The 21,642-nt window shown below is 34.9% G+C and overlaps 1 protein-coding gene across 11 annotated transcripts in view; it reads left to right on the top strand.

The window, feature by feature from the left end:
- The window catches only part of TCERG1 (transcription elongation regulator 1), a 51,894-nt gene that overhangs the window by 9,073 nt on the left and 21,179 nt on the right, over window positions 1-21,642 (top strand). For 3 of the 11 annotated variants that reach the window (XR_001295919.2, XM_013965663.2, XM_013965662.2), the window contains exons 4-13: window positions 498-831; window positions 1,132-1,251; window positions 5,118-5,360; window positions 9,595-9,657; window positions 10,818-11,018; window positions 11,695-11,807; window positions 12,733-12,821; window positions 19,698-19,858; window positions 20,970-21,026; window positions 21,170-21,236. Coding sequence is in view for 10 of the 11 variants with exons in the window: in XM_013965663.2 (XP_013821117.2) it covers window positions 498-831; window positions 1,132-1,251; window positions 5,118-5,360; window positions 9,595-9,657; window positions 10,818-11,018; window positions 11,695-11,807; window positions 12,733-12,821; window positions 19,698-19,858; window positions 20,970-21,026; window positions 21,170-21,236 (1,448 nt within the window). In the remaining variant the exon portion in view is untranslated. The remainder of the gene's footprint in view (window positions 1-497; window positions 832-1,131; window positions 1,252-5,117; window positions 5,361-9,594; window positions 9,658-10,817; window positions 11,019-11,694; window positions 11,808-12,732; window positions 12,822-19,697; window positions 19,859-20,969; window positions 21,027-21,169; window positions 21,237-21,642) is intronic. The other 8 variants (XM_013965665.2, XM_005683103.3, XM_013965667.2 and 5 more) reach the window with 6 other exon arrangements.

Here is a 21,642-nt window from a genome sequence, read left to right as displayed (position 1 = left end):
GAAAACACTGATAAAGTGTTGTCTGCCAGGGATGCTGTCCTGAGCTGAGGAATCAAGGTTTTCACTGGGGACTGGTCCCATATCTGGTACCATCTGTCTTGCACTTAGCAAATTCCAGACTTGCAGAAGGCAGGCAGGTATAGAGCATAAACTGCATTGTTTGCGTAAATAGTTGAGCCATTCCTATCAGTTAGGGAATGGTGGACAGTGGCTTTCTAGGGATAGTGGTCTTAGATCTGCTGTGTTAACTGTGCACAAAACATAGCCTTGGTTCTCCTTTTTTGATGTGTTAAAAATACAATGTGCTCTTTATAGAAAATTGAGGAAAAAGGAAAAAGTGAAAAATTACCAATAATTTCATATGAACAGCCAATTTTGATGTACTTTCTCTTTTCTAGGTTTTTAAAAAAATGCTATTTAAGACAGAATATAATTATATTACTTATACATGATAGTTGACAGGTTCTTTGAAACTGATGAGTTTGCTTCTTCTGCAGGTTTATTATTATAACGCTCGGACACGTGAATCTGCATGGACCAAGCCAGATGGAGTTAAGGTTATTCAACAGTCAGAACTGACGCCTATGCTTGCAGCCCAGGCGCAGGTTCAGGCCCAAGCACAGGCCCAGGCACAAGCACAAGCTCAGGCCCAGGCCCAGGCCCAGGCCCAGGCCCAGGCGCAAGTGCAAGTGCAGGCGCAAGCAGTCGGTGCTCCCACCCCCACGACCAGTAGCCCAGCACCTGCAGTATCTACTTCAACATCATCATCAACCCCATCCTCTACCACTTCCACCACCACAACTGCCTCTTCAGTTTCGCAGACGGTATCAAGTGAGTATTAGTCAGCGTGTGTTTTCATTTAGGGCCTAGAGAAATGGACAAGTAGGAATGCATTCCCTTATGGTCCTAGTTTAAGTATTATCCTTGATATTATTTAAAATACATTTTTGACATTAAGACTTTTGGCTAAAAAGAACAGAAATTTATATCAGTAGAAGAAATTATTTGTTCAATTGAAATTCATGAAGCTAAACTGGAAAAGTGCAGAGTTAGCTGTTCAACTTGGCCAACAGTAATGTTGGGTGCTGTGGATTTGCAAAATAAGTGTGAGTCTTGGCCCCTATCTTGCAGAGTTTCCAGTTTTTCTAATTGAGGAGGCAAGAAAAATGCATGTGAAACAATTAGAAAATAGTGTGCAGAGTTATACAGCGAAGCTAGAAGATGTAAGAATTCAAGAAAACGGAGAGACAAGTGAGTGGACTACATGGGTATTGAGATGGATCATAAAGGGTGTGTAATAGGATTTGAATAGGTTCAAAATTTCAGAGAGGTGTTTCAGATGGGGGAAACATAGGTCAGGAAATGACGGTACATATAGTTTGTAAGATTGTTAGGTGGGAGGATTTTTATTAGTTAATATATTGAATAAGAGACCAGGTTATGGAGAGTTTTAAGAACCAGGCAGATGAGTGAGGCAGGCAGGCGCTAGGTGGTTTGTATAAATTCAGTATTCTGGAAGATTTTTTCTTGTGCTCATTTTTTGGTTAGTGTTGAAATTGGGGAAACTTAGGAAAACTTGCAGTAATCTTGTTTAAAGGTAGATAGGCCTCGGAATGATGTGCAGGCAGATGTAATGAGGACTTGAGTTAGAAGCAGTCCAAAAGGTAAGAGAACTTTCAGGTATGAAATCACAGAAGCCCAAAGGTACGTCTTTTCTCTAAAGATTAGCAGTGATGAACAGATTTCAGGGGTGAGGAGAGAAGAATGTTAATTTGCTTAAAAGACTGTCATTAATAGTTATGATACTGTTTCTGGGTTTATTTTTTATATATAAATGCTGTACTTATTCTGCAGGTTCAGATTGAGCACCCAAATATTTAAATAATTTTATTGATTTGATTATTTAATATGATATGAAGATACATAGTTATCCTTATAAGGCAATTACAATCCTTAGAGTCTTTTCCTACCTGGATAATAGGTGAGAATAAGGGGGAGAAAAGAAACTCTTCTCCCTCCACCAGTAGCTTTGGGGACTAGGGAATTATTAGTGTATATTACCTTATAAGAAATAAGAGAAATCTAGTCATTTTAAAAATTCAAATTTGATTTTATTTATACAAGGAGTAACCGTAGTAGTAAGGTACCTGTGATAGGGAGACAGTTTTTTTAAAGGCCTTATCTGATATTTTTTAGATAGCTTTGGAGAAAATATGCTTAATAGAAAGATGTAAATGATGCTTTATTAGTCTGATTTCTTCTGTAGCTATGTTGAATTCTGAAAATATAGAAGTTTAGCAGTGATACTAGCTAGTTGGTTGAGGATCTTTGCCTTTTTATAGGCAAATGTTTCTTAAACCTGTGCGGCAAGGCAGAAAGCTGCCAGTTTTTATGGGGTACTTTTGGTTGAAATGGGAGATGGAGATCGTTAAAAGCAGTGTGGCTCTATGGGGGAGGCTCTGTGTTGATTCTGTTTTTTTCCCTGCCTTCTTCGGAAAGAGAAGTCCGTAGTACTTGTTAAGGAAAGTGGATAGCCAAAAACTTTGAACTGTTCTCTATATATTCCATTTTGTATTGGAGTGGTCTGTCAGTAGGCCCATAAGTGTCTTGTGGTTATTAACCATTTTATTCAGAATTCCTGTGTTTTCATTTTTTTTTTGCACTACTCTTTAGTGATAGAAAGGAACATCTTTATTCTAAGAACAAAACAGTGAAATCTTGTTCTTTTTACTGCCTTTAAACATCAGTTTTGATGTTGTCTTTGAGTATTCCTGACATCTATTTTTATTTCGCTTGATTTACTGTCATGAAGTGTTACCGTACTATAATTCTTAATATATTTTTTCCATCTCTTAGAGGTAGTCACTTGTCTTTAGTTAAGGTCCGAGGCTGGATTAGTAGTATATTTTGAGTTCTAGTGTTATACTAGTCATTTTAGCAAATGGAGTTAATAGAAATTTACTTACTATAAAGTCCTAGCTACCATTCTCCCAGCTCCTCATTTAATTCTTTTATTTCCTTTGTCCCTTTTCTGTCATGACTTGCGGCCACTAATCAAAGTCAGAAAATCCTGTTTCAGCAAGAGGATGAGTGAATACTTTCTGCCATCTCCATTGGTGTATCTTTCCCCCTTGAAATTTGATCCCTTTCTAACTCATTTTCCTGATTCCAATACTTTCTATCATAATTTTAACAAATATTACTAAGTACTATTACCATAATACTTTGAAAAAATGTAATTCTATTAACTGCAGTATAAATCTGTGGGTAAATGGAACTAAAAATTAAGGAGTTTATATTTTAACCCCAGTTGAGCCTAAACTCGTTTTATCTTGTGCAAGTTTGTGAAAAATGCTGATGAAATCCTGCTTCTCAGGGAAGTTGGGAAATAACTAGATATATTTTCAGCCATTGCAGTAGATTACAAATGATAAATGCTATATGTATGGGACTGGGCAAATGTTGCATGTAATTTGTATTTTTCACACTGTTATAAAATTATATTAATATGATACTGTACCCTAAGGCTAGGTCTATGCTAGACCACCAATTCATTCCTGGGCCCCTGAAGATACTTGTTTGGCCCTGCTGTCTATTTAGCCAAGGTGAGTCCCTCATTAACAAGTATGAAATTGCACACATCTTCCCAGCCTAAGTGAGTTTTTCATTGTTAGGAGCTGAAGGAAAGATAGAGACAAATTTTTCAGTTGAATTATTGGGTGGTTTGCATTAAACAGTGTGCTTTCCCTTAGAATAAAATTGGCATAAAGGTTGGGAAAGCACTGTTTTATTTATAAATTTGATGAATTCATTCTTAGTCCAATATAGGTAAAGTTTGACATTTTTCCTTCTGCAAGATAAAGATGACGTATTTGTTACCAATGAATTATAAAAACAAATTTTGTTTTGGAACTAGATGGTTTAGTTTTGTACTGTATTATATTTGAGAACTGAAACTTTAAAGAAGGGAAATATGAATTTATATATTTCGAGAGTCACAGTTTGATTTTCTGTGCGATTACCAGGGGTGAAATGTTTTTATTTTTCATATCTAAAAAGAATGTGTTAGCAGAACCAGATTATCCTAAATTTCACAGTCTCCTGGTCTCACATTGGAAACCTGAGTGGTTTCTTTTTTCCCCTCTTTTTTTAACCTTTTTATTTTGAAATAATTATAAAGAAATCCGTTTTTTTTTTTTTTTTTACTCCATTTGTTCATATCCAGTCAGTCATTAGTTATTGCATATCTTTTTCCCTCTGTTCTTCCTTTCTTGGACAACTCCAGATGTGTTGAAATTGATTTTCACATCTCTGTTTTTCCTTTTCTTCCTATGCATCTGCCAGGTTAATTCATCAAATGAACAGTGATTATTACTCTCATTCAGAAACCTTCATTCTGCCTCCACCCATCCCTTTTACATTCATGAAGTCACATAAATAACACGTGAATGCATTCTTATTAAAAAAGAAAAATCAAATCTGAAGCATGTGTAGTAAAAACAAGAGAGTGTATACAGATATAGTTTGGTGTTGATTCTTTTAGATTATGTCTCTGCATTTACATGAGTTCTTCCCTTTCCCTACCCAGTCGAGTGCAAACTCATTAGTTGTGTGTTCAAGGCTTCCCAGATTATGCTTCTTGCCTACCTTTCCAGTTGTAATTTACTGGTTCTGTTGGTATGCCTAGTGTTTGACTAGTTAACTGCTTGCCTTCTGTTTTCTAAACAATTCCTTTTTGTCCTCTACTCTTTGCTTTTACTCAGTTTTCTCACCACTTGCTTATTTTCTCTTTTCACTTTGTCATTTTCCTTGTTAAAATCATAATCTTTCAAGGCCTATCATCACAGTATAAAATTTTTTCTGTACTGTCTCACAGTAGAAGTGGTCTTTGGGTCTTGATTCACACTCCTGTACATTTATCCCATCTCACTTTGTATTTTAGTTATTTTTTGTGTTTCATTTGACTATTTTCAAGCTTCTTGAAGACAGAGACCTTGTTATAAATAGCTTGCAGTGCATGGAATGGGCCCTTAAATACTGAATGAGTGAATGATGAATGAGTATAGTAAAATCGTTTATGAACGAGTGATACATATTTTTGTTTTATTTCTTATCAGCACCCACAACACAAGATCAGACCCCAAGTTCTGCTGTTTCAGTTGCCACGCCTACAGTTAGTGTTTCAACTCCTGCTCCTACAGCCACGCCTGTGCAAACCGTTCCTCAGCCGCACCCGCAGACGTTGCCGCCTGCTGTTCCGCATTCAGTGCCTCAGCCAGCAGCAGCAATCCCTGCTTTTCCGCCTGTCATGGTGCCTCCGTTCCGAGTCCCCCTTCCCGGCATGCCAATTCCACTTCCAGGTAACCAGCGGGTGATAGCGGTTTCCCAGCTATGTTTCATATTGTCAGTTAGTTTGTTCTCATGTGTCTGTTACATTTGAAATTTGCCTTGAATCTCACTTGTTTGAAACATTTTTGAAAGATTCATGGCTAACTGCAATATTTTCTCTTCAGTTTTGGTAAATGTCCTTTTTTGTTATTGTTGTTTACATGTCTTAAAATTAGAGCCACATTTAAAGCTACACTCATTTTGGATAATGGCCTCAATGAATTAAAAGTGATCATCTTTCTGTGTAAATATGTTCTAAATGCCATATTTTAAGGGATTGACTGTATGAAGTTAAGAAATCACGTCATAAGAGTTACCACAAGTGATTTATATATCATCCATTGGTCCAAGGACTTTACATGTAACAAGTCGTGTAATTTTCACCACCATCTTAGGAGGTAGATACACAGACAGGTTAAGGTTATTTGCCCATGGTCACATAGCTGCTGATAAGGTGTTGGGGTTTGAGTCTGGGCACTTCAGATCCAAATACTGTGCTCGTAATAATGATGTTATACTGAAAAAATTGTGAGTCATATAATTTTAAAAATTCATGTGAAACAAAACGCATGCTTCCCCTGTAACAGTTGTGAAGTATAACATAGCGCTTAAATGTTTACATAATTGCAGTGAATTCGTGTGTTTTATTTTCTTAGGGGAAATCATTTCAACTAGAAAAGGAATTATAAGATTTTGGAGTAAATTTTCCCCCATAGGAATTAAACAGTGATAGTGTTCAGCATCCTAAATAGAGTGTTTGTTGTTGTCAGACACATTTACTCCTTAATCCACCGTCTGTTCTCCTAGATTTATAGTTGAAAATATTGATCCTTTAAAGAGGTCAGGGCTTCCCTGGTGGCTCAGACAGTAAAGAATCTGCCTGCAGTTCAGGAAACCCAGTTTGGATCCCTGGGTTGGGACGATACCCTGGAGGAGGAAATGACAACCCGTTTCAGGATTCTTGCCTGGGAAATCCCATGGACAGAGGAGCCTGGTGGGCTATAGTCCATGGTTGGACATGACTGAGCAACTGACACTTTCACTAAAGAGATCAAGTTTACAAGGCTAGTTTGTAGCAAAGATGAATAGAACCTAGGCCTCCTGTCTAATTTCATGTTTCTTCCACGTGACTGATGCTTTATTGCTTTATTGCATCAGTTTTTGTGTAAAATAAGGTTGTGATACAGCTGTTAAGAGTTGTACACATGAATTATCACTGTTGCTCTAATTGTCTATTTCCTTGTAACTACTTTGAAAAGAATACTTTCAGCTATTATACCTGAGGAAGAAAGAAGCCAGAAATTTAAGAATTAGTGGGTTTTTTTGTAAAATCTTTTTCATGTTCTTGTAGTGTTAGATAATGCATAGTATATAATATTTAAGAAACTGAAATCATTTGAAAGTAAGAAGAAAATAAATTTTCTCAAATACTAGGTATTACCCTTTTTCAAAATTAAAGATAAAAAGCTACATACTTTCCTGCTTGGAGTACTCTTTGTAGAAAATGAAGTGATAAATGGATAAAAGCATGATATAACCTCTTGCAATCTTGGTCTGCTTCAGGGCCAGGACAGTGTTAAGACCAGATCCTGAATTCTGAGTCATCTTAAGGAGCTGGGGTTGTTAATTCTGTAGAGAGAAGATTGAGAGGTAGCATAATAACATGTATGAAACATTGGAAAGGCTGTTATCTAAAAGAGTGGTTTTTCTATGGAGGTTCTTAATAGTACCAGTGACTAGCAAAGAGTAGCTACTCTTGCTAGTACCAAAGAACAGCCCAAATTATTTTTATAGGAAGTGGAATTTTCTCACAATAAAATCCCTTCAGTTACAGCTGCCTTTGAATATTTTGGTCTTCTCTGGCCCTCACCCACCATTACAGTTGGTAAACATTTGGGTTACCAGATGAGGTAGCACCTATGAAGTTTGACAGCAAAAGATGTTTAATAAATGGCAGCCATTAATGACATTTTGTAGGTCAGTTGGAAGATGACCTGAATTAGATAATCTATAAAATTTTGTGCATGATACCAAAGATTCTTTGGAGAGGGAACTAATTTTTTATAGAAAGTAATATTAATATTTTTGAAGTAATATTTGTTGAATATTTATAGTAAGGTAAATGGGGGATCTGGATGTAATTATTCTTGGAGCCTTAAATGCTGTTTGAGACAGCAGTATGGCTCTGAGGATGATTAAAGAGGAGATACTCAAACAAAAAGAAGGAAAGGAGTGGAAGAGTTAGGTGTAAAATAAAACCTTCAGAGGTGGGCTTTGGGATAGTGAATTGGATTAGGATTATAGGATTTCTACTGTAAAATCTTATTTGGAATTTTAAGAACTTTATAGTCAGTGACATCAGGATTATCCAGAATACTAAATGGAATTTTCTAATTTCCTGATAGAACATAATTTGAGGATGGATGGAGTTGTAGGGAAATTGAACAAATGCTCCTTTTAAAAAGAAGACTAAAAAAATAAAATTTAAAAATTTTTTTAAAAAAGTAAAAAGAAGACTAAAAATTTAGCTCTTTGGTTATTTTGTGAGTCTTCATGGTATGCATATAGTCACCCTCAGAAAACCTTAACTTGGTCTTTTTAACATGAGAGGAAAGAGACGTTCTTTTATCGTGACCTGTGATAGTCAAATACAAGAGTTCTCTGTTGGCCCAGTTGATATTAGACAATGGCAGTTAGGCCTAAATATCAGTAGGTAGGATTTTCTTCTGTTTTAGTTGTATAGTTGAAATTATTTATTGGGGAATGTCTTCAGGAACAATCTTTGAGAATAAAGTTCACATATTCTAAGAATTGAATTTCTAGTGCTGGCTTACTAGGCTCAGTGGTCCTGCAGATGGCAGTATTTATACTAATTTAAACCTAATACATGTTGTAACTTCCTTAACCAAATGAATTTTTCCATTGCTTTCTTTAAACATGGAAAATAAAACTGTACATATAGCTACTCAGCATGCTTTTATGATCCAGTGCATTTGTTTTAGTTTCAGTGTTAATAGAAGGTTTAGCTTTATGTTTTTATTTAAAATGTAATTAAGAAGTTAAGGCAGTTTGCAAAAATTGGCAGTATTTTTGTGTGTGTGTGAGTGAACATAGGCACATTATTTATAAACCCAGGGGTTTAGCTTTAATTTTTTTCTCTGAATCATGAAGAATTTCTTTTCATGTACTTTGTGGGGAAAATAGTTTATTCGTTTTAATTTTTGTCAGTACCAAAATAGGTTTAGTATTTTTTTAGCCAAAACAAATAGGAGATAAAATTTAATTTCCCAACCCTTTGCTTTAGGCCTTTTCCTTTAAAAATTTTTAAAAATTCACTCTAATTTAAACTTTCCTCAATTAAAAAAATCTTAGTTTTCCAGCTTTTCCTTTCAATCCCTTTTTATCATCATTGTACTGCATCGTGATGAGGCTTCATTCTTCTCAGAACTGTACGTAATTTCCATTCCTTTAGCTAGCTTAAACAAATTGAGGTTTCGAAATTAATCAACCCATGTAGTCATCAGTGGGGCTGTATTTTTCTTAATTTGATAGCCTACCTCCACAGTGTCCCAAGCCCATGGCATTCCACAGAGCAGGCACTACATGTGGATATTCTGTCTTCAGTTGAATGCTACCCTCCTCTTCATCCTTGCCCTTGTTATTATTTGCAGTAGAGTATTTGGATCTGTCTCCTACTTAATTTTCTTCCTTGCTCTCTCACTCTTTGTCCTATCTTACTGTTCTCCTTCTGCATGGTTGTGCTCCATGCCTCTGCTTCTGCATGTAGTTCCCACTTAGCAGCAGCACAGAGAAGGTGTCTTGTCAGTGCCATGCTGTGTCTGCCTTTCACTGGTTTCTTAAGCAGCATAGACTTGATGTCCTGTGGGAAAATGTCCCACATGGAAACCTGTTATGCATATGTAATGAAGGGACTCTTCCTTTGTTGACTTTAAACTCTTGAGACTCCTTCAAAAATTACCAGCTGGTTTGATAAAAAGGTAATTGATGCTACAACTTAGAATTAGTTATCATTGAATTTGGCACCACTTCCCGCAAAATGTCAAACAGAAATTTTACTCCATCCTTGGTCTTTTTCATTTGGAAATAACATTCTAAACTGTAGTGGTAAATTATTTCCCTGAATCCCAGTGGTAGCCGACATACAATGGCAGCTTTCCAACGTATGCTTGCTTATCCATTTTACAGGTGTAGCAATGATGCAAATAGTCAGCTGCCCGTATGTAAAGACAGTCGCTACCACCAAGACCGGTAATTTTTAAAACCATCTTAGTTTGTTTTGTCTGTAAGTTGGCATGGTAGTGAATGTTGTTGTTTATCCTTTTATTTATTTATTTTGCCCAAGTGAGTGGATTTTTTTTTTATATTTTTCTTTTTAATGAGCAGTATAAATACAGTTGTCATATTTGGCCAACACTTAATTTTCCCAGTTGCCTGTAGTATTAGCTTTGTTGGTTCACAAAAGCAAATAAGGTCAGATCACTTTATATCTTGATTTCTGTAATAAGTGTAAACAACTTCATTCTCATATTCATAACATTTAATTTTATTTTTGATGTGTGTTTTTAAGTTAAATATAAAAAATCATTTCCATGTGTAAAGTGATGTGATTATGCTTGCATGCTAGTGAGTTTATGTGTGTGAATATTTGTGTGTGTATAGTATAAATTTGCATTTTAAAGTTACTGAAGTTAACTACCTGAAACTTAAATTCTAGTATAGGATATGAAAATTTTTTTTCCAATTTTAATTCACATTTTTGATTATGTAGCACCAGCTTATTTAGCTGTCTGGTGAAAAATATAGATCTTGGCTTATCTTTTAAAAATAAAAGAAATTTTGCTCTCTTTTTGGAAAATAATAAACTGTCAGAGTTTACAGGGCTATGTGACTTCATCACTTAGTATGCTAAAATTGATTTGATAACAAAGTCAGGGACTTATTTTTGCTTATTTATTTTTTCAATAATTTACTTTGAAATAGAGTTTTATTCATATCCTTTTTAGGTGTCTTAGAATAAGAAAATAATTTTACCTCAGGAAATATTCTTAGTAAATGTGCTTGTTGCTTTGATTTCATTAGAACTTAGGAAATTCTTTATAAAAATTAGAGAACTTATCATTTTTATAGTTTTATGTTATTATGATTTATCAAGATTTCATTATAGGTGTGACGCAAATTTCTGACTTTAAGGTACTTCTTGGGTTGAATTTCTGAATCTAATTGAATTTAGGCATTAGAAGTAAGCCAGATTTAAGTAATTAAATAATATTTTATATGATTTTTTTTTGTTTCAGTTGGCTCATTCATTTATTGATGTTTAATAGAAAGATTTAGCTCATATTTTAAAGTTTTACTTTGTATCACAATTTGGTACTTGGATCTGATATTTTCTATTATTCTTCTTTTAGGTGTATTGCCAGGAATGGCCCCTCCTATCGTACCTATGATACATCCCCAGGTTGCTATTGCAGCTTCACCTGCTACCTTAGCTGGAGCAACAGCAGTTTCTGAGTGGACTGAATATAAAACAGCAGATGGGAAGACATATTATTATAATAATAGAACATTAGAATCAACCTGGGAAAAACCCCAAGAGCTAAAGGAAAAAGGTATAGTTGTAATGACTTAGTGGGACATAGTATACATAGAATGGTATTTGAAATTCTGAATTAATTCCTTTTTAAAACATTTGAGGGATTTTCTGTTTATATAGTGTTGGATTATTTATTTCCACTGAATTGATAATGTATTTATTTAAAAAGCCACAGTTGTTCTGCTTACAGGTTTGTCTGTCATTTTACCATCTAGAGAAGTTAAATTATATGTCCACAGTAACAGATATATTTTTTACTGTTGTCAGGAATTGCATAATTGCCTAATTAGCTATTGAATTACTGTCATCATGCTTACTGAGATTGATAGTAGTGACCAGGAAGGAATGTGTGTATTGTGTGTGTGCTGAAGAAAAACTTTAGGCTGTTGGAACCTTGGAGGAAGAGGACTCATGCCCTGTTTCTGTTTTTTAATATGTTATCCCTTTCATTTGTAGCAAAAATGATAACATGAACATAAGACTTTATGTCCTTCTGAAATCAGTAGTTCTTTTCTGCTGACAGTTTCCTAATTACTATAGCAAGGTATTTGAAGTTGAGTATGATATTACAGGAAGAATGTTTTATTTTTGTGGTTAAAAGCTAGAAATGGAATATCCTAACTTCTTAGTCTCAGAGTTCATCAGAAGTTACATCAGAATCACTATGTGATGTTATCTTCATTTTTTAATAGAAAAACTAGAGGAGAAGATTAAAGAGCCAATTAAAGAACCTTCTGAAGAACCTCTGCCAATGGAGACGGAGGAGGAGGATCCTAAAGAAGAGCCAATAAAGGAGATAAAGGAGGTAAAGGGCCATTTCCTACTGACGTGAGAGCCAGCGTTGATTGTTGGGTACAGTTTACTGGTAACTGAAAATCTGTTTGCTATAGTTTTAGATAATTGCTGTAAATCTGATCCCTGAAATTTTAGGGTTCTTTGAAATTTGTAATTTAATTTTCCCTTTGAAAATTTCATTAAATTACTTCTTACGTGAAACCAAAGCCCCCCTAGAAAGAAAGGGCCCTAGACCAGAGCTGATGTCTCCTCCTGACTTACAGACTGGTACATGTTATACTTTTAAGTACAACTTCATATTTGGGGATTGTTCATTGTATTTTACCTGTCCTTTCTTGCATGGAATAATCTCTGAACAGCACTAAAAGAGCTCTGCTTTTTGGATGTTCTGCTGAGTAAGGAATTTAGCAGAAAAAGAAACAACCTTAAATGAAGAAATCGAATATTCTATACCCCTTTCCTTGTTTCTACTCAGATAGTTAGTGACTCTCTAAGTTAGAAACATCTTCTGACGGGGTCTTTATTTCTATGTGCATGCCTTCTCAGTCATGTCTAACTCTTTGCAACCCCATGGACAGTAGCCCACCAGGCTCCTCTGTCCATGGGATTTTCCAGGCAAGAATACTGGAGTGGGTTGCCATTTTCCTACTCCCAGGGATCTGCCAGACCCAGGGATTAAACTTGGATCTCCTGCATTGGCAGGCAAATTCTTTATCACTGTGCCATCTGGGAAGCCAATGGGTTCTACTGTCGTGGAATTCAGCTCTGCCTAAGGGGCAAAGATTTAGAAATTCTGACTCAGAGTCTCCCCTCTCTATGGTAGCAACAGACGTTATGTTAGTTTTACTTTAAGGTATTTGCAGTCTTGTGTTTGTGGGATATTCAAGTATAAATTTGTGATATGAATTTAATGGGAGTAATACAATTTCCCATAGGAGCCCAAAGAAGAAGAGATGACTGAGGAAGAAAAAGCTGCCCAGAAGGCAAAGCCAGTAGCTACTACCCCTATTCCTGGTACTCCGTGGTATGTAGGTTACTTAATTAGTAAGTTGTTTTATTTATTTATTTATTGCCATGTTTGATTATTACATTATTACACAATAGATAGAGAAAGTACTTGAAAAAAAGTATGTCAAATACTGAATGTTTTTTGGTTGTTTTATTTTGGATTCTCAAATCTAAAACTCAACTGCTGCAGTGTCTTGCTCTCACAGAACTCTCTGTTAATATTTACTGATTATAATTATAGATTTGAACCACTGTAAGATCCTGAATCTCCTTTTTTATTGTTTGAAATGTTTAAAAATTGCTTTTATATATATTCTCATAAATGAGTATGTTTATGAGAACTTTGTAAAAGTACATCTTTTTATCTTAGCTTTGAGTAGTCTGTTTTTCTTTCCTTTTTTTGTTTGGTTCTCCCTTTCCTTCCTCTCCCCACATCAGGACTTCAGTTACCTATTCTGTTTAATCTGTATTCGGTCTACTCATGGCAATGAGTTGGCTTGTTTCTTGAGTCCTGTAATGTGTAGATTCCCTTTCAACTTAGTTTTCTTTTTTCTCCTTGGTTTTATTATTTGTTCTATAGAATCCCACAGTCTGGGTTTTATTACTGTATCCTAGTGGTACTTTTTAATAGAATCCTCCATTCTGAATTTCCTGTAAATTTAGCAGGCAGTTACAGAGATGTGATGAAATTTATGTTTGATCTTTTTGGCAGACCAACTGATGATGACCTTTCCCTCAGGATACATCTAGTTGTTCCTTTTGTGTGTGTGATTTTAGTGGTCATTGCTGATTTTTGCCTAGGTCAGTGGTTTTCAACCAGAAGTAATTTTGGCCTCCTACCTTTAGCCCCCTCCTCCCTGAAGTGGATGTTGGGCAAAGTCTGCAGGCATTTTTGGTTGTCGTAAGTGGAAGGTATTAAAAGCATGTAGTTACAGGCCTGGGCTGCTCCTAAACACCCTACCATATACAGGGCAGCTCCCTGTAAGAATTAATTATTTGGCCCAAATGCCAGTAATGCGGAGATCGAAAAACCTGGCCTTTTGGCATATTTACTCATTTACTTTTCCCACAGATAAGACCAGTAGTGTCAGCAACAGTATGATTACTAAAGACAGTTTAAGATTTTTTTCTGGTTATTTCCCTACCTAGGTGTGCTAATACAGCTCCAGTGTTATGAGCTGTCAATGTGGAGTGAGAAGCTGTCAGGACATTTCAGAATTAATAGAAAGACTATGGACAAAGAATTCTTGTGTCACCAGGGCTTCCCTGGTGGCTCAGATGGTAAAGAATCCACCTGCAGTGCAGGAGACCTGGGTTCGATCCCTTAGAGGAGGGCATGGCAACCCACTCCAGTATTCTTTGCCTGGAGAATCCCCATGGACAGAGGAACCTGGAGGGCTACAATTCACGGGGTCGCAGAGAGTCAGAAAGAACTAAGCACTCAACACATGGACAAAGAATTCTTGTGTCACAAAACTACCTTGTGCTAGTAATATGCATGATAAAGTGCTTAGGGTGAAGTGTACTGATAATCTGCATCATGTAATATATCAAAAAAATAAGACTGGCAAGATATTCAGAGGAAGGATAGTGATAAAATACTAAGTCTAAATCTAAAAAAATAAATCTAGATGGTCAGTATATTGTGTTCACTGTTCTAGAGACATTCTTTGAATATTCTGTATATTTCAGTTTTTTCATAATACTGAGTAAAAACCTATGGAAATAAACTAAAGAAATGCATCAGCAATTAATCAATATGTAAATAAAAATAGTCACCATGCCAGTCTAGGTAAATATGAAATTTCAAATACTATAAGTTCAAAGATAAATTTTTCATAAGTTAAAATCCAACACAGGTTACAAACATTGTGAATGGCAAATAAAGGCAGCCTCACTTAGACTTCGTTGTTCAGTCGCTCAGTCATGTCTGACTCTTTGCGACCCCATGGACTGCAGTACGCCAAGCTTTCCTGTCCTTCACCATCTTAAGGGGCTTGCTCAAACACATGCCCATTGAGTTGGTGATGCCATCCAAGCATCTCGTCCTCTGTCGTCCCCTTCTCCTCCTGCCTTCAGTCTTTCCCAGCATCAGGGTCTTTTCCAGGGAGTTGGCTCTTCTCATCAGGTGGCCAAAAGTATTGGAGCTTCAGCTTCAGCATCAGTTCTTCAGTGAATATTCAGGGTTGATTTCCTTTAGATTGGATTTAGATTGGTTGGATCTCCTTGCAGTCCAAGGTCCTCTCAAGAATCTTCTCCAACACCACAGTTCAAAAGCAGCAATTCTTGAGTGCTCAGCTTTCTTTATGGTCCTGCTCTCACATTCATACATGACTACTGGAAAAACCATAGCTTTGACTAAATGGACCTTTGTTGGCAAAGGAATGTCTCTGCTTTTTAATAGGCTGTCTTATGTTTGTCATAGCTTTTCTTCCAAGGAACAAGCGTCTTAATTTCATGGCTGCTGTCACCATCTACAGGGATTTTGGGGCCCCCAAAAATAAAGTCTCTCACTGATTCCATTATTTCCCCATCTGTTTGTCATGAAGTAATGGGACTGGATGCCATGATCTTCATTTTTTGAATGTTGAGTTTTAAGCCAACTTTTTCACTCTCCTCTTGCACTTTCATCAAGAGGCTCTTTAGTTCCTCATCGCTTTCTGCCATAAGGGTGGTATCATCTGCATATCTGAGATTATTGATATTTCTCCCAGCATTCTTTAATTCCAGCTTGTGTGCTTCATGTAGTCCAACATTTCTCATGATGTACTCTGCATATAAATTAAATAAGCAGGGTGACTGTACACAGCCTGGACATTCTCCTTTCCCAGTTTGGAACCAGTCCATTATTCCATGTCTGGTTCTAACTGTTGCTTCTTGACCTGCACACAGGTTTCTCAGGAGGCAGGTAAGGTGGTCTGGTATTCCTATCCCAGTTTGTTGTGATTCACAGTCAGAGGCTGTAGCATAGCCAGTGAAGCAGAATTAGATGTTTTTCTGGAATTCTCTTGCTTTTTCTCTGATACAGCAGATGTTGGCAGTTTGATCTCTGGTTCCTCTGCCTTTATGGCAGGCTAAATCTTTCTGATGCAGTCTTAGTAACCAATTGGAAAAGTTACAAGTCTCCATGACCTTAAAGACTTTTGTTTTGTCAAAACATTAAAAACTTTCTTAGAACCAGAAACTAAAGTTTACTGAACCTAGCAAATTTCTAATTTTTGATCCTTCTTTATTCTTAAAAAACAAAAAAGTAAAATAAAGTCAAACCTATGCTCTGAAATCCCAAGAAAAAAATTCCAGTGTAATTATTCTTGTTGCTAGGACTGTTATATCAGTGCAATGCTAAGTAGAAGAAATGAACCTCCCTGCCTTATTCTCCATGTAGGGGGAGAAATTCAGTCTTTTATATCAGATATAAATTAACTTATATGGTTTTTAAAATTTTTGATAATGTTTTTATCATAAATCTGCATCTTTTGAAATGAGTTTTTCTCTTATATTCTTTTAATATGGAGAATTACTCTGAATTTTGATTGTTTAACTTTGCATTTCTGTAATAAACCTTAATCATGGTAGATTAATCTTTTTAATGTATTGTTGGATTTGATTTACTAATATTTTACTGAGTATTTTTGCATCTATACTTGTGGCATATGAATCCATAAGTTTCTTTTGTAATGTTTTTGTTGGATTTTGGTATTAGGGTTTTGCTGGTTTCAGGAAAGGAGTTGGATGGTAGCTGGTAATTTCTGTTCCTCTTTACTGAAAAAGTTTGTAAGATAATACTTTCTCATTAAGGTTTTATAGAATTAACAAAATTGTGGTCAGTTTTTTGGGGGAAGATTTTTGGTAACAATTTAAACTTCTTTAATAGCTATAGGACCATTTTTTGTTTGTTTCTTCTGTTGTCTTTGGTTAAGTTGTATTTTTCAGGAAATTTGCTTATTTTGTGTTAGTTGAATTTGTTGTAATTATTTTCTTAGTATCCTTTGAATGTTTCTGTTATTATTTTTCTCTTAATATTGTTTAAATGTCTATGATCTGTGGTGATACCCCTTTTTCTTTCCACATAGTGGTGATTTGTTCTCTATTCTGGACCAGTCAAGCCAAAAGTTTGCCTGTTTTGTGGTCTTTGCATAAAGACCACAAAGTTTTAGGGTGGTTGGGCCCCTCCACTCTTGCCCATTCTTACTTCCTTTTACTTTGTGTTTACTTTATACTTTTTCTAGCTTCTTTTTCTAGTAATTATGAAATTACTCTTAGGTCATTAGTGTTCTTTTCTTATCGTTTAAAGCTTAACATAGTTTGCTTTTAAGCACTGCTTCAGCACCAGCCTACAAATTTTGATATGTTGGATTTCCATTGCCATTCAATTTTTATTGTAAAATTTATTTTTGAATTTTGTCTTTGACTCATATTATTTAGAAGTCTTTTGTTTCAGTTCCTTAATTTGAATTTTTTGTATTTCACTTGTACTGATTTAATCGTCCTGTGGTCAGAGAATGCTCTTCCTTTGGTTTTGATACTTTCAAGTTCATTAAGACTTTTTTTTTTTTTTAAACTGTTCACCAGGTGGTCTTTCTTGGTACTGTTGTTTTAGGGTTTCATTGGTCTGGCAGTTGTTGAGAGAGTTCTGTTAATCTGTTATAAGAGTGGAATTGCCTATTTCATCTACTTATAAGCTCTGTAAACAGGCTTATTATATGTTTTACAGTTGTTACATGTTCCTGATTGTATTTTTTTTTAACAATTATGAAAAGACCCTATTTCTCTCTCATACTCTTTGTCTTGTGCTTTTCCCACCCATTTACTTTCAAGCTTTCTATAATTTTATGTTTAAAGTTTGTCTCTTAAAACAGCTTATAGTAGTGTCTTGTGTTTTTACTCACTTTGTCAATTCTTGCTTTTTAAATGGGAGTGTTTGGGCTGTTAACAGGAATGTAACTTTCGGTTGGATTTAAACCTATTATTTTCTGTCTTCTCTATTTTTGTTCCTCCATTCGCCCTTTACTCTCTTCATTTGAATTATTTGAACATTTTCTAGCATTCCATTTAATAATTTATCTCTTGGCTTTCAGGTGATATCTCCTTGCATTAATTTTTAGTTTTTCTTGTATTATAATATACCCACTTAACCATCATAGCCTACTTAGAGCTTTTATTATAGCACTTCATGTAAAATGTGGGAGCCTTATTATCATATAGGTTCTTTTTTAACCTTATACCTACTGACCTTTATGTTACAGTTGTCATATGTATTACTATTACATACATTGAAAACCCCAACATGCATTGTTCATGATTTTTCATACATATTTTGAAGAACTTAAGAGCAAAAAATCTTTGATATTTTCCATTCAGTTTCTTTTTGCCTTCATTACTAAAGATCCAGGTGCTGTTTGGTAGTTTTTTAGGTATCATTTCCTTTCAGCCTGAAAAACTTTCTTACAGGGTAATTCTGATAGAAATGAAATCTCTTTGTTTCCCTTCATTGAGAATATCTTCTTTTCCTTTGTTCCTGAAGGATGTTTTTGCTCTGTATGGGATTCTAGGTTGGCATTTCCTTTTTTCTCCTGACTTTAATGATGTTGTTTAAATGTATTTTCGCCTCTGTGGTTTCTGGTAGGAAATCCACAGTCCCTGGACTTGTTGCCCTGTTTGTTTTCTGCCATTCTTTTTGTTAGCTGCTCCCGAGGATTTTTCTTTATATTCGATTTCCATCTGTCTATGTTGTGTCTAAAATTGATTTTCTTGAAGTCTATCCTGTTTGGGGTTCACTGAACTTCCTTAGTATTTATGTCTTTTACCAAATTTGGAGATATCTTTGGGCCATTTTGTCTTTACATTTTTTCTGCCCCAATATTCTCTTCTGGGATCCCAGTGACATGTCTGTTAGGCATTTTGATATAGTCCCATAGGTTCCTGAAACACCATTCTTTTTTTTTCCCTTTTTTAACAGTTTCTCTGCTGAGAACCTCTGTCTTCTTTCAAGTTTTGGTTTATCTTTGTTTTGTTTTTCTTTATCTCATTAAGTGTAATTATAATTGCTGCTGTAAAGTGTTTGATTATTTCAACAATAGAGGCTTTGTCTGATTTATTTTAACATCTAGGTTACCTTGAGCTTGGCAGCTGTTGATTAACTTTAATTATCTGGTCATAAAGACCTGATTTCTCTTAGTTTTAGCTGCCTGTGCTACTATTACTGTGCAGCCGGGGGCCTCAGCAGAGGTTTGAGGGAGAAGAAATTTATACCCTTGCTTCTCTAAATTTTGACTCCATATCTGTGGTTTTTTTTTTTTTTTTAAACCTTAGAGAGTTCTTATGTACTTGTTTTTTTCTATATTGTTGCTGAGTTTCTAGTTGTAATTAATAGGAACAGTGGGTTGTACTGGGCTACAGTGTCATAGCACAATAGGTGCTTTTATTTTTAAATACTTGATATAGTCAATTATTAAAAGCTTCATAAATAATTGCATTTGAGTTTGTAGTCTGTCTGGTTTGGTAAGAAATAGTAAGTATTATGTAATAGGTCAGATGCTGTGGTGTGTTTTTTAGCTTTAGAACTGCTTAATAGCATTATTATTTGCTGTTAGGCTCATCTTTTGTGATAGGTTAACACTGAGTGTGCCAGACATGTTCCTGAGCACTCTAACTGATCATGAATATTTTGCTTTTCCTAGTTTTCTGTTAGTATGTTGAGTTGCTGTTTTACCTCACCCATAGCCAGTCACCTCTCCTGTTCTGAAAATCATATTTGGCTCTCTGTAAGGAATAATAATATGAGCGTGTCCTTCCCCACCACCACCACTTCCCCTTTTGATTGGATGGCATTAAAAGACCTACCTATAAAATATGTTCCATAACGTAAGAAAATGTTTAAATCTATTCCTAGGTGTGTTGTTTGGACTGGTGATGAGAGGGTCTTCTTTTATAATCCTACCACCCGTCTTTCTATGTGGGACCGACCCGATGATCTGATTGGAAGGGCAGATGTTGACAAAATTATTCAAGAGCCCCCTCATAAAAAAGGAATGGAAGAAGTGAAGAAACTAAGTAAGTCTTAAATTAGGATTTATCCTCTAATTTTAATATTCTTTTAATATTTTTATGGAATATATGAGGCAGTTTAGAAATGTCTATTTTCAAGAAATATAAGGAAAGGAATATTTGAGAAATGGAAAGTAAACTGCTCTTCTAGATTGAGTTCATATAATTAAAAAATAAAGAATTTGGATAAAATTATGGTTTGTAAAATATTTATATATGTATTTTGAAAACATCTTGTTCTTTTCAAGGTTGTCAGTTAGTCCAGGATACGTTGTTACTGCTGATGCTTGCTTCATTCTTATTAATGGTACTAAAATGCTCCTCAGTGAGCCTTTTAGCACCTTTTGTGATTAGTATTACATATTTTGAAATAAGCTGTGCAGAGTATTTTTAAAATATTGTTTATTAAAATTTCATTAACTAAAACTGCAGTCTTTTAAACTTGATGAAATTTAGGGAAGTAAACCTTATTCTTGGGACTAGAGAGACACCTGCACCTTATTAAGAGTTAATCTTTTAATTCACCTTACCCTCAGACAGCCTTTCAGTATATAAGATATATAGTAAATACAAATATTTGTATATAATTTTTATTGCATTTTTTATTGAAAATTTGCCATGGTATTGATAGGATCGTGTTTTTTAAAAAACCCTTTATGTAGTATAGAAGCATGATAAATGACTCATTTAATACTTTAGTTGAAACAAATCCTGATTATATAATTTATAATAATTGAGAAATCTTCATCTATTATATGTATACACATGGTACTAACATTTTCTGCTTGCTAGTGATTTCCAAATTATTGGAACTTGGTCTACCTGGTGCAGAAGGTATAAGGGTTTTATCCATTTTTTTGATAAATATTCACTTATTTGATAAATGAATACAGTATTCATTTATTTGATAAATTTTATGTTAATAAAAATTTCAGAATGAGTCAAGTTTAATGTAAAGGAAGAGTAATAGAGGAGTTGTAGAATTATCACGATTTGTTTACTGTTTTTTAAAGAAGTGTTATAGATAGATAAATAGTTAAGGAGTAATTTTATTAAAGAAAAGATTGTATAATATATGCATATAACTATTCATAATTTTTGAAATTTTTTTTGCCAGGGCACCCAACTCCGACAATGCTGTCCATCCAAAAGTGGCAGTTCTCTATGAGTGCAAGTGAGTGAGCTATAAGTTGCAGCTTTAAAAAATACTGCTGACACAAGTGTTCTAGCAGTGGTTAGCAGAAGGATTCATACCTAAGTATTTAAATTGTTGCTTGCTTATTTTTATTCTGACAGTTAAATTAAATTTTCTTATAGTTAAAGAAGAACAAGAATTAATGGAAGAAATGAATGAAGATGAACCTGTTAAAGCCAAAAAACGGAAGTAAGTAATACTTATAGTTTATGTAATTTAGGTAGATTTTTAACTTTAAAAGATGATTAGGCTACAGTCAGCTCATGATTAGAACAGGTAATGTGTGTGTGTTAGGAGGCAGAAGTTATCATTGCTCTCTTTAGGCGTATTACTAAGCCTTGGTTTAAGATGTAGAAATGGTGTCCCTTCTGTTTCTGGATGTGGGAGAGTTTTGGTTATTTAAATATGTATTATGAAGCCAAATGACATTATTATGATAAATTGTTTTCAGAAATTCATTACACCTGAATTTTATAAAAAAAAGTTTCCTTCCTAATGTAGACCCCAACAGATACTGTTCCAAAAATCTTATAAATGTAGACCCAGACTTCTCTCTCTTTTTATATACTTGTCACTTCACTTAGTCCTTGTATCC

This window comes from Capra hircus, chromosome 7, assembly GCF_001704415.2.
Source record: "Capra hircus breed San Clemente chromosome 7, ASM170441v1, whole genome shotgun sequence".
Lineage (NCBI taxonomy): Eukaryota > Metazoa > Chordata > Mammalia > Artiodactyla > Bovidae > Capra > Capra hircus.
This window is presented reverse-complemented; position numbering and strand designations above follow the sequence as displayed.